The 13504-nt window shown below is 51.0% G+C and overlaps 1 protein-coding gene across 1 annotated transcript in view; it reads right to left on the minus strand.

Moving 5' to 3' along the window:
* The window catches only part of flii (FLII actin remodeling protein), a 102634-nt gene that overhangs the window by 16120 nt on the left and 73010 nt on the right, over window positions 1-13504 (minus strand). The window contains exons 19-21 of the mRNA XM_038819643.1: window positions 11493-11597; window positions 11112-11303; window positions 10187-10375 (exon numbers count right to left, since the gene is read on the minus strand). Of these exons, the coding sequence (XP_038675571.1) occupies window positions 10187-10375; window positions 11112-11303; window positions 11493-11597 (486 nt within the window). The remainder of the gene's footprint in view (window positions 1-10186; window positions 10376-11111; window positions 11304-11492; window positions 11598-13504) is intronic.

The following is a 13504-nucleotide window of genomic DNA, read 5'->3' on the forward strand; positions in this document are numbered from 1 at the left end:
AGTAGTTCCTCCTCATCTCAATTTTCAATCTACCACCTCTGACCCTATATCTGTGACCTCTCATTCTGGATTGCCTCACAAGGGGGAACATTTGGTCTACATTTATTTCAATCCCTTTTAGTATTTTGTACACTTCAAATCAGATCCCCTCTCATCCTTCTAAACTCCAGCGAGTATGAGCCTAAACTGTTTAATCCCTCCTCAGACGTCAACCCTTTCATCCCCTGAATCAATCTGGAGAACCTCCTCTGAACTACCTCCAATGCCACATCCTTCCTCAAATGAGACGACCAAAACTGGACATAATATTAATAATCACTTGTCACAAGTAGGCTTCAATGGAGTTACTGTGAAAAGCCCCTAGTCGCCACATTCTGTCTCCTGTTCGGGGAGGCCGGTATGGGAATTGAACCCGCACTGCTGGCATTGTTCTGCATTACAAGCCCACTGTGCTAAACCAGCCCCGTCTACTCCAGATGTTGTCTCACCAACACCCTATACAATTTCTTTTTTTTTTTTAAATAATTTTTATTGAAATTTTTCGATACAAACATTTACCCCTACTACATTTTAAATTATAACACAACAAATCCCCCCTGGAAAATCCTCCCCACGCCCTCCCCCGCGCGCACCCCCCCCACCCTCCCCCCCCCCCCACCCTCCCCCCCCCCCCCCGCGCTACCAGTCTAGCAACCAAACCGTTTTTCCCTTTCTGCCGATGGCCTCGGGCAGTCATTGCCCGCGACCCCCCGCTGACGTGCTCCCCTCGTTGCTCTCCCCCCCCCCCCCTCCCTCCCCCCCCCCCCCCCCCCCCCCTTTCTCCCCGGGTTGCTGCTGTTTCGGCCTCCAGTTCCTATCTCTGATCCAGAAAGTCAAGGAAGGGCTGCCACCGCCGGAAGAACCCCTGTACCGACCCTCTCAGGGCGAATTTGATTCTTTCCAATTGGATGAAGCTTGCCATGTCGTTTAACCAGGTGTTAACACTTGGTGGCCTTGTGTCCCTCCACTGAATCAAGATCCTTCTCCGAGCTACCAAGGACGCAAAGGCCAATATTCCGGCCTCCCCTGCCTCCTGTACTCCTGGCTCCACCCCAACCCCAAAAATCGCTAGCCCCCACCCTGGTTTGACCCTGGTTCCCACCACTCTCGATACCGTCCCCGCCACCCCCTCCCAGAACTCTTCCAGTGCCGGGCACATCCAGAACATATGTACATGGTTCGCAGGGCTTCCCGAACACCTAACACACCTGTCCTCACCCCCGAAGAACCGACTCATCCTAGTCCCCGTCATATGGGCTCTGTGCAGCACCTTAAATTGGATGAGGCCCAACCTTGCGCACGACGACGACGAATTAAGGCATCCGCCCATGTCCCATCTTCTATCTGCTCTCCCAGCTCCGCTTCCCACTTGTCTTTCAGCTCCTCTATCGATACCTCCTCCACCTCCTGCATTATTTTGTAGATGTCCGAGACCTTCCCTTCTCCGACCCAGACCCCTGACAGCACCCTATCACTCACCCCTCTATCGGGAAGCAAGGGAAATCCTTCCACCTGTCGTCTGGCAAATGCCTTCACCTGCAGGTATCTAAACGTGTTCCCCGGGGGGAGCTCAAATTTCTCCTCCAGCTCTCCCAGGCTCGCAAACCTCCCCTCTATGAACATGTCCCTCAGTTGCCTGATGCCCGCCCTGTGCCAGCTCTGGAATCCCCCGCCAGTGTTCCCCGGGACAAATCTGTGGTTCCCTCTCAGTGGCGCCGCCATCAGACCCCCCACTTCCCCCCTGTGTCGCCTCCACTGCCCCCAGATTTTAAGGGTGGCCGCCACTACCGGACTCGTGGTATACCTTGTGGGGGGGAGCGGCCATGGTGCCGTTACTAGCGCCCCCAGGCTTGTATTGCCGCAGGACGCCCTCTCCATACGTTTCCAAGCTGCCCCCTCCCCCTCCATCACCCACTTGCGCACCATCGATGCGTTCGCCGCCCAGTAGTATCCGGAAAGATTGGGTAGCGCTAATCCTCCCCTGTCCCTACTCCGTTCCAAGAAAATCCTTCTCACTCTAGGGGTGCCATGTGCCCACACATAGCCCATAATGCTGCTAGTTACCTTCTTGAAGAAGGCCCTGGGGAGAAAGATGGACAAGCACTGAAACAGAAACAAGAACCTCGGGAGGACCGTTATTTTGACTGACTGCACCCTCCCTGCTAGCGACAGCGGTACCATGTCCCACCTCTTGAACTCCTCCTCCATCTGCTCCACCAGCCTTGAAAAGTTCAGCTTGTGGAGGGTCCCCCAGTTCCTTGCCACCTGCACCCCCAAGTACCTGAAGCTCTTTACTGCTCTCTTAAAGGGGAGCCGCCCAATTCCCTCCCCCTGATCTCCCGGGTGTATCACAAAGACCTCACTTTTACCCACATTTAATTTATATCCTGAAAAGTCCCCAAACTCCGCTAGTATTTCCATTACCTCCGGCATTCCCCCTTCCGGGTCCGCCACATATAACAACAAATCATCCGCATAGAGTGATACCCGATGTTCCTCCCCTCCCCTTGTCAGTCCTCTCCACCCCCCTGAACCCCTCGGTGCCATCGCCAACGGTTCGATCGCTAATGCAAATAGTAAGGGGGATAGGGGGCATCCCTGCCTGGTACCTCGATGGAGCCCAAAATACTCTGACCTCCCCCCGTTTGTAACCACACTCGCCATCGGGGCCGAATACAGCAGCTTCACCCACTTGATAAATCCCTCCCCAAACCCAAACCGTTCCAGCGTCTCCCACAGGTATTCCCACTCCACCCTATCGAATGCCTTCTCCGCATCCAGTGCTACCACTATCTCAGCCTCCCCCTCCACTGCTGGCATCATAATCACATTCAACAGTCTCCGGACATTTGTGTTAAGTTGTCGTCCCTTTACGAACCCCGTCTGGTCCTCATGGATTACCCCTGGCACACAATCCTCTATTCTGGTTGCCAGGACCTTTGCCAACAGTTTGGCATCTACATTCAAGAGGGAGATAGGCCTGTAGGACCCGCACTGTACAGGGTCTTTGTCCCGCTTCAGGATCAAGGAGATCAGGGCCTGTGACATTGTCGGGGGCAGAACCCCCCCCTCTCGCGCCTCATTGAAGGCTCGCACCAGCACTGGACCCACCAAGTCCACATACTTCTTATAAAATTCCACCGGGAACCCATCCGGCCCCGGCGCCTTCCCCGCCTGCATCTGGCCTATCCCTTTAACTAGCTCCTGCAGCTCTATCGGCGCCCCCAGCCCCTCCACCCGTTCCTCCTGGACCTTTGGGAACCTCAATCTATCGAGGAAGTTCTCCATTCCCCCCCTCCTCCTGGGCGGCTCAGACCGGTACAATTCCCTGTAGAAATCCCTGAAGACCCCGTTCACCTCTTGCCCCTTCTGCACTACGTTCCCTCCCTTCTCTCTCACTCCCCCAATCTCTCTGGCTGCATCTCGCTTGCGCAGCTGGTGTGCTAGCATCCTGCTCGCCTTTTCCCCGTACTCATAGACCGCGCCCTGTGCCCTTCTCCATTGCGTCTCCGCCTTCCTAGTGGTCAGTAGGTCAAACTGGGCCTGTAAACTGCGCCGCTCCCTCAACAGCCCCTCCTCTGGTGTCTCCGCATATCTCCTGTCCACTTCTATAAGTTCCCCCACCAGTCTCTCCCTCTCCTGCCTCTCCTTCCTTTCTCTGTGTGCCCTTATGGAGATCAGCTCTCCTCTGATCACTGCTTTCAGGGCCTCCCAGACTACCCCCACCTTCACCTCGCCCGTGTCGTTCGTGCCCAGATATCTCTCAATGCCCTTCCGGACCCTTCCGCACACCTCATCGTCCGCCAGCAGCCCCACATCCAGGCACCACAACGGGCGCTGGTCCCGTGCTTCCCCCAGTTCTACCTCTACCCAGTGTGGTGCATGGTCCGAAATCGCAATGGCCGAGTACTCCGTGTCCTGCACTCTCGAAATCAGCCCCCTGCTCAGTACAAAAAAGTCTATTCTGGAGTACACCCTGTGGACGTGGGAGAAAAAAGAATACTCCCTCGCCCTTGGCCTGCCAAATCTCCAAGGGTCTACCCCCCCCCATCTGCTCCATGAACCCCCTTAGCACCTCTGCCGCTGCCGGCCTCCTATTCGTCCTGGAACTCGATCTGTCCAGCCCAGGGTCGAGCACTGTATTGAAGTCCCCCCCCATGATCAGGCCCCCTGCCTCCAGACCCGGAATGAGGCCCAACAGGCGCCTCATAAAACCCGCGTCATCCCAATTCGGGGCATACACATTCACCAGCACCACATTCTCTCCCTGCAGCCTACCCTTCACCATCACGTACCTACCCTCCTTATCTGCTACCACCTGCGCCGCCACGAACGACACCCTCTTTCCCACCAAAATCGCCACCCCCCGGTTCTTTGCGTCCAAGCCCGAGTGGAACACCTGTCCCACCCACCCCCTTCTCAGGCGTACCTGGTCTACTACTCTCAAGTGAGTCTCCTGCAACATTGCCACATCCGCCTGCAGTCCCTTTAGGTGTGAAAAAACCCTTGCTCTCTTGACCGGCCCATTCAGCCCCCTCACGTTCCAAGTAATCAACCGGGTCGCGGAGCGACCTGTCCCTTTCCCCTGTCTATTAGCCATGTCCTGTCCCCTGTTCGCCCCGGGTCGACCCTCCCCTTCTGACCCGTTCCCCATGGCGATGGCCCCCCCCCCTCTCTCCTCCCGTTCTTCCCTTCCCGTCCTCGGCCTTTCCAGCAGCAACCCGGTATCCCCCCCCTAACCCCCCTTCTCCCCCCCCTAACCCCCCTCCCCCCCCCCCCCCCCCTGGCTAGGACTCCTCCTAGCCGCGGTGTATCCACCATCGTACTCCCGAGAGTCAGCTGATTTTCGCTGACCCGGCTGCCCCTGCCACACTCCGACTCCTCCCGATGTGGGGGGGGAGGGGCCTCCCCCCCCCCTTGCCATCCCTCTCTGACCCCGCTTCAGCGCGGGAAAAGCCGCCATTGCTGGCCACACCCCACTCTTCTCTCCTCCCCCTTCCTCCGTCCCCCGCGCGGGAAACAGGGGAAAGCCCGCGCTTTCGCCCGGCCACACCCTACCCCGCCATCTTCAATTCCACCCACGTCCCCATCCAAGCCCATAAAAAAGCCCCCTTAAAACGAGAGGAAGAAAAAAGAGAAAAAGAAAACCCGCATAACCAACTTGCACCCCCCCCGTCCCGCCTCCCCAACTTAACAATATAACAATATAAATAACAAATCTCAAATAAATACATAAATACATAACTATGCCTGCATAACTAAATAACTACCCAATAATAACGTATTTAACCATCACCCTCCATCGAACAGAACAGTAACCATAACCCTTAAAGAACAGATCAAAAAACAGTAAAAAAAAGCCCCCCCTACAACAACAATAATTAAGGGAAGTTGGCAACGGGAAGAGACACACAAAAAGGAACAAAGAAACCCCCCATAACACAAGTTTCAAAGAAACCAAACGATCCATCAACTTTAACCAAGTTCCGACCTGGCCTAAGAAAGACATGGGCCACTTGATCAGTCAAGGGTACTCGGGCGGCCTCAACCGCCGGCGTTCCCAAGTTCTAGTTCAGGTCCAGCTTTTCTTCCCGAACAAAAGTCCATGCCTCCTCTGGGGTCTCAAAGTAATGGTGCTGGTCCTTGTAGGTGACCCACAAGCGCGCTGGCTGCAGCATTCCGAACTTGATCCTCTTTGCGTGCAGCACCGCCTTCGTCCGGTTAAACCGGGCCCGCCGCTTTGCCACCTCCGCACTCCAGTCCTGATATATCCGCACCGTCGAATTCTCCCATTTGCTGCTTTTCTCCCTCTTGGCCCACCTCAGCACTTTCTCCCGATCACAGAAACGCTGGAATCGCACCAGCACCGCCCTCGGGGGCTCGTTCGCCCTAGGCCGCCTAGCCATGACCCGATATGCTTCTTCCAGCTCCAGAGGCGATGGACCGGCCTCCTCTCCCATCAGGGAGCTCAGCATCTCCGCTACATATTTCGGGAGATCAGGCCCCTCCAGGCCTTCTGCTAGGCCCAGGATCCTCAAGTTCTTCCGCCTCATTCGAGTGTCCAGCTCCTCAAAGCGGCTCTGCCATTTCAGGTGGAGTGCCTCGTGCACCTCCACCTTTCCCACGAGGACCGTGGCCTCCTCCTCCCTTGCAGTCATCTCCTGCTGCAGCTCTCTTATCGACGCCTCTTGGGTCGCCTGGGCCCCCATCAGCCTTGTGGTCGTCGCGTTCATAGACTCTAAGAGTTCCACTTTCAGCTCCGTAAAACACCGGAGGAGAGCGGCCTGCTGCTCCTCCGCCCATTTTCTCCAATCTTCTAGTGCGCCACCGGCCGCCATTTTGGTCCTCTTCCCCCGCTTTTTCCGGGGAGCTGCTGCCGCTTTTTTTGTCGCCCCACTCCGAGTACCGACCATAAAGTTGGTCTCACTCTCCTCAGGGAGCCTTCCCCCACCGGGATTCGTCTTTACAGTACCGTCGGGGCCCTCCAATCGGCCCTTAAACACCTTTGTCGCAGGAGCTGCCAAATGTGCGACTTAGCTGGTCATAGCCGCAACCGGAAGTCACCCTATACAATTTCAATAACACTTCTCTACTTTTATACACCGCCCATGGACCCAGATTTTGCATGTGAATGCATTGAGTTGCCTTCTCCTCAAGATCGAATCCAGGAAACCCCCTATTACAGACAAACTAATTGTGTTATGAATTTCACGGACTCCTTGCCCTCGTGTGTTCGTGACTGAACGTTAACCGACCCTGTAGTTGCCAAGGTGCAACATCTGCTGCTATATGGGTGGGTAGCAGCGTCAGCTACCCGGGGAGTTGATAGCTTTCTCCTCAAAATTGTCTGAGCTGACCGTGGAAGACGGTATCCTCCTGTGAGGGACAAAGTTTGTTGTTCCAGTGAAGGACCAGGAAACTGTGTTGAAGGATCTTCACAACGGGCATCCTGGAGTGTCAAAATGAAGATGCTGGCGAGAAGCTACACCTGGTGTCGGGGTTTGGATATGGAGATCGGGATGTTGGCGCAGCAGTGCTCCATCTACCAAGAGCACCAGAAGCTCTCTGCGGCAGCACCCCTACATCCCTGGGAGTTGCTGGGGCACCCTTGGGCTTGCATACACGCCGCTATTGCCTGTTCCTTCGTTGGTTCGATGTTTCTCATCCTGGTGGAAGCCCACTCAGTGCCTGGAGGCCACAAAATAGCACTGATCACTTCTCAGGCGACCAGAGCAATTGCACATTTCTTTTTCCGCCCACTGAATCCCTGAGGTACTTGTGACTGATAATGGGATCTCTTTCATGAGTGAAGAATTTGCTGCTTTTGCAAAAACGCAAGATTCGCCATGTCCGCACCACCCCATACTATCCGGCATTGAATGGTTTGGCAGAGGTGGCCGCACAGATGGTTAAAGGGGACTCATGAAACCGGCATCTGGCTCCATGGACCAAAGACTGGCAAGTGCAGGACTACACCGCACACAGTAACTGGGATAGCCCTTCTGAGATGTTAATGAGTTGTAGACTTCGTACATGACTGCGTTTGATTCTACCAGATATCGGCGCAAAGGTGCACCGTAATCAAGTTTTGCAAGGGCATTTGCCCAGTTAGACATTGACCTCTACGATACATTGCACCCAACGATGCGTGTTCATTCATAACATCAAACTGGACTAGTCTTTTACCAGGTTCAGGTCCGGGGGACAACTAATGAGATGGCACCTGGATCACATTTGCTCACGGAGGTTGCTCCTTTGTGAAGTACCTCAGAAGAAACCTGTCCTGGATCCTCCAAATCCATTGCTGAACTGGCCTGCTGTGATGCCTCCAGTATCTCTCGATGCTGACATGCCCGCTGTGGTGTCTGAGGTCTTGGACGGCAACTCTGCAATTCAGCCGCCTGCAAACGATTGTCCGCCATGACGTTCCTGCCACAAAGTTCACCAGCAAGATATACACCGACCGATCTGGCGCATCAGCTCCATGATGATTTGCTGGAGCCAAAGCGACTCCGGTGTCCGCCACCTGCCCCATTCGCTCGTTGAGGGAGTCTTCGGACTTTGTGTGTGTGGGGGGGGGGGGGGGGGTGGGAATGTTGGTCTTCCTCATGCTCCCTGCGGAGTACGAGCTCCTCCACTAGGGGCGCTCCCCCACTAGGGACGGAGTATCTCAATTAACCCATTTATACAAGGTCAGCCATAATAGCACCAACTTCAGCAGGAACCCGGTAGAGAGCTACTGGATAGTGTACATATCGTTTGTGTAAATAGAACTTTGTTTCTTATTTTACTAGGTCTGTCCTTATTAAACATGGTATAGAAGGGGCAGTGGCAACATGGATTCAAAGTTGACTGTGTGGCATGTGACTCGGAGTAGTTTGTTGGACTGGAGGCAAGATGCAGAATGGGCTTCCCCCAGACGTCGGTACTTGGACCTCTGCTTTTCTTGATATATATTAATGACCTATACATCTCTGTACAGGGCATAATTACTAATTAATCCTATATCATTACACAAAACAAGATTTTAAATAGTTTCTTCTCTGGTTGGTTGTATAAATGCACTGTCCCCAAAGAATGTCTCAAATGCATTCCTTGAACCCGTCCTCCAAATTACTTGAGCCAAATTGATTTGTCCAGTTGATAAGTTTAAAGGTTCCCCATGATTCTTGCACTGCCTTAGTTACAAGTCTTGATTAATAATCTCTCTAACAAGATAACTACTGTTCAGGAAGCCTATAAACTACTCCCACCAGAATTTTCTGGCCCTTGCTGATTCTTTGCTCCATCCACATGGATTCTACATGCTGCCCTTTCGAGCTATTATCCTTCCTCGCTACTGTCCTATGTCATCCTTCATTATCAGGTCTAGGCCCCTCCACCCACCTTTTGCATTTTGTCTGCCTTTTAGAAGCACCTGGAATTCCCAATCTTGGTCATAGACTTGGTTATTTGCTTTATCGCAGCCTAATGATACAAGGCATTGACTAAGACACAAGGATAAGTTCATGTCCATCATCACAATTGTTCACAATTTACATAGATGATTTGGAGTTGGGGACCAAGGGCAATGTGTCCAAGTTTGCAGATGACCCCAAGATGAGTGGTAAAGCAAAAAGTGCAGAGGATATCGGAAGTCTGCAGAGGGATTGGATAGGTTAAGTGAATGGGCTAGGGTTTGGCAGGTGGAATACAATGTTGATAAATGTAAGGTTATCCATTTTGGTAGGAATAACAGCAAAAGGGATTATTATTTAAATGATAAAATATTAAAACATGCTACTGTGCAGAGAGACCTGGGTGTGCTCATGCATGAAAGACAAAACTCCATTTGCTTTCTTAATCACCTGCAAAAAGTTGGTTTGCAGGTGCAACAGGTGATTAAGAAAGCAAATGGAGTTTTGTCTTTCATTGCTAGAGGAATGGAGTTTAAGACTAGGGAGGTTATACTGCAATTGTACAAAGTGTTAGTGAGGCCACACCTGGAGTATTGTGTTCAGTTTTGGTCTCCTTACCTGAGAAAGGACGTACTGGCACTGGAGAGTGTGCAGAGGAGATTCACTAGGTTAATCCCAGAGTTGAGGGGGTTGGATTACGAGGAGAGGTTGAGTAGACTGGGACTGTACGCGTTGGAATTTAGAAGGATGCGGGGGATCTTATAGAAACATATAGAATTATGAAGGGAATAGATAAGATAGATGCGGGCAGGTTGTTTACACTGGCGGGTGAAAGCAGAACTAGGGGGGCATAGCCTCAAAATAAGGGGAAGTAGATTTAGGACTGAGCTTAGGAGGAACTTCTTCACCCAAAGGGTTGTGAATCTATGGAATTCCTTTCCCAGTGAAGCAGCTGAGGCTCCTTCATTAAATGTTTTTAAGATAAGATAGTTTTTTGAAGAATAAATGGATTAAGGGTTATGGTGTTCAGGCCGGAAAGTGGAGTTGAGTCCACAAAAGATCAGCCATGATCTAATTGAATGGCGGAGCAGGCTCGAGGGGCCAGATGGCCTACTCCTGCTCCTAGTTCTTACGTTCTTATCATAATTAAGGAACAGTTTACGAAAGCAAATTTGATAAACTTGCTTCTTAATCTTAACTCAAAGGAGATCAGTCCCTCCAATGGTTTTAATTGTAATCACGACTAGTACCTCAGAGAGTGGCATTGGTGGTTGTCGTGGCAGGAATAGGGCAGTCAGATCTGCTTTAACCTGGTCTCTCCTCTCTGCGTCCTTCTTCACTTTACCCATGAGACCTTCTTTCTTCAGCACAGTCTCTGCATTTCTTGTATAATCCACCTTCAGGACATCATCCCAGTTAAGGAATTTTGACTTAAACACCTAAATACAAATAATGGATTATGTTTGGTAGGAAACACAGTCATCAACATAATTCAGTCACAAACAAGTGAACATTGATAGATGGCCAATCAGGTACAAGAAACAGTCTGTACATGCTGGTGCCTAACTCAGATAGCATACACTGCTCTGATGTAACACTTATTAATCATAGAATCCCTACAATGCAGAAAGAGGCAATTCGGCCTATCGATGCTGCACCGACCCTCTGAAAGACACTCTACCCAGACCCATTCTCCCGCCCAATCCCCATGACCCCACCTAACATTTAGACATTAAGGGGCAATTTTAGCATGGCCAATTGACCTAACCTGCACATCTGTGGGAGAAAACCAGAGCACCCGGAGGAAACCCATGCAGACACGGGGAGAACGTACAAACTTTAGACAGTCACCAGAGACCGGAATTGACCCGGTCCCTGGCGCTGTGAGGCAGCAGTGCTAACCATTGGGCTGCCCAGGGACTCGGCATGGTAGCAATAGCAATACACATCGTGGGAGTTTCTAAATTCTATAGCTGGACTCTTCAGTCGCGCCCGCCGCAACATTGCCACAAGCAGGACACGGAACATGTAAAGGTCCATTGACCTCAGGTGGGAATCCCATCCTATATCAAAATTTTAATGTCCCTATGGTGGTATGGTGGCTAGCACTGAACTAATTTCCCATTTCTTTCTTGCACATTCCCAGTTGTAACCCAAAACCAACAGGTTGCCTACTTGACACTCTGTTCCCTCCAGATTTCGTATAACGATAGCATGCTTGGGGCGGTGCAACATGCCACACAACTCCTGTCCCAGCTTCAGGGCTGCAGCTCTGACCAATCGTGGTGACTTGCGTCCAATCCAGATGAAAACATCTGACCAGCAATCTAAAATATAGACGGATCGTGTATCCAAGAGACTCTGGACCTGAAATGAAATGGATAATTTTTCTCAATCATATTTGGAGTAACACTATAAAACAAGGATGCCAATATTAGACTGACCCTCAAGTGGGTTTAACTTAACAATGACCAAGCCTAGGTGTAAAAAAACTCAGCCATTACTAGTCAATACCATTCATAATTCAAGACCACTATAAGGAAAGGATTACTGTACCAGTCTCAGTTCTGGCATCAGATCAATCTTCGGCTTCACTTTATGCTCCACAGAAAGTTTGTAATTAATCTGAGGAAGCTCCAGGTATCCAAGACCTAAGCCAACCTAAGGAGACAAAATAAATCATCTTTTATTGTTTATAACCTGTATTATACGAATCGTTGCTCTCTTACCATCTCCACTACACCCTCCAACTCCACAACAGTTCTCAATTTAAAACAGTCCAGTGCAGGAGCATTCAGTTAAAACTCATCAATGTCACTTCTTTATCAAGGAATGTGCCACCCTCGCTCGTCACACCAATATCTCATACTATTACACTTACACTCTTCCATATAGTATCAATATTAGATCAATATGAACATTTTACATTGATGCTTCTTTGACCTCATGCTACTGTGAAACCACAGAAGCATTCGTTTAAACGCCCATCCTGCACCTCAAGAATTGGGTCTTTCACAGGTCCACGTAGGCAATCCAAAAACTGGTACTTCCTAATAAGAACAAAGAAAATTACAGCACAGAAACAGGCCGTTCGGCCCTCCCAGCATGCGCCGATCCAGATCCTTTATCTAAACCTGTCGCCTATTTTCCAAGGATATACTTCCCCCTGTTTCTCGCCCGTTCATATATCTGTCTAGATGCATCTTAAATGATGCTATCGTGCCCGCCTCTACCAACTCCGCTGGCAAAGCATTCCAGGCACCCACCACCCTCTGCGTAAAAAACTTTCCACGCACATCTCCCTTAAACTTTCCCCCTATCACCTTGAAATCGTGACCCTTGTAATTGACACCCCCACTCTTGGAAAAAGCTTGTTGCTATCCACCCTGTCCATACCTCTCATAATTTTGTAGACCTCAATCAGGTCCCCCCTTAACCTCCGTCTTTCCAACGAAAACAATCCTAATCCACTCAACTTTTCTTCATAGCTAGCACCCTCCATACCAGGCAACATCCTGATGAACCTCCTTTGCACCCTCTCTAAAGCATCCACATCCTTCTGGTGATGTGGCGGCCAGTACTGCACGCAGTAGTCCAAATGTGGCCTAACCAAAGTCCTATACAACTGGAACATGACCTGCCGACTCTTGTACTCAAAACCCCATCCGATGAAGGCAAGCATGCTGTATGCCTCCTTGACCACTCTATCGACCTGTGTTGCCACCTTCAGAGTACAATGGACCTGAACTCCCTGATCTCTCTGTACATCAATTTTCCCCAGGACTCTTCCATTGACCATATAGTCCGCCCTTGAATTGGATCTTCCAAAATGCATCACCTCGCATTTGCCTGGATTGAACTTCAGCTGCCATTTCTCTGCCCAACTCTCCAATCTATCGATATTTTGCTGTATTCTCTGACAGTCCCCCTCGCTATCTGCAACTCCATCAATCTTAGTATCATCTGAAAACTTGCTAATCAGACCACCTATACCTTTGTCCAGATCATTTATGTATATCACAAACAACATCCGAGCACGGATCCCTGTGGAACACCACTAGTCACCTTTCTCCATTTTGAAACACTCCCTTCCACCACTACTCTCTGTCTCCTGTTGCCCAGCCAGTTCTTATCCATCTAGCTAGTACACCCTGAACCCCATGCGACTTCACTTTTTCCATCAACCTGCCATGGGAAACTTTACTGAAGTCCATGTATATGACATCTACAGCCCTTCCCTCATCAATTAACTTTGTCACTTAACATAGAACATAGAACAGTACAGCACAGAACAGGCCCTTCGGCCCTCGATGTTGTGCCGAGCAATGATCACCCTACTCAAACCCACATATCCACCCTATACCCGTAACCCAACAACCCCCCCCCAACCTTACTTTTTAGGACACTACGGGCAATTTAGCATGGCCAATCCACCTAACCCGCACATCTTTGGACTGTGGGAGGAAACCGGAGCACCCGGAGGAAACCCACGCACACACGGGGAGGACGTGCAGACTCCGCACAGACAGTGACCCAGCCGGGAATCGAACCTGGGGCCCTGGAGCTGT

Source organism: Scyliorhinus canicula, chromosome 15 (assembly GCF_902713615.1).
Source record: "Scyliorhinus canicula chromosome 15, sScyCan1.1, whole genome shotgun sequence".
In the NCBI taxonomy this organism is placed as follows: domain Eukaryota; kingdom Metazoa; phylum Chordata; class Chondrichthyes; order Carcharhiniformes; family Scyliorhinidae; genus Scyliorhinus; species Scyliorhinus canicula.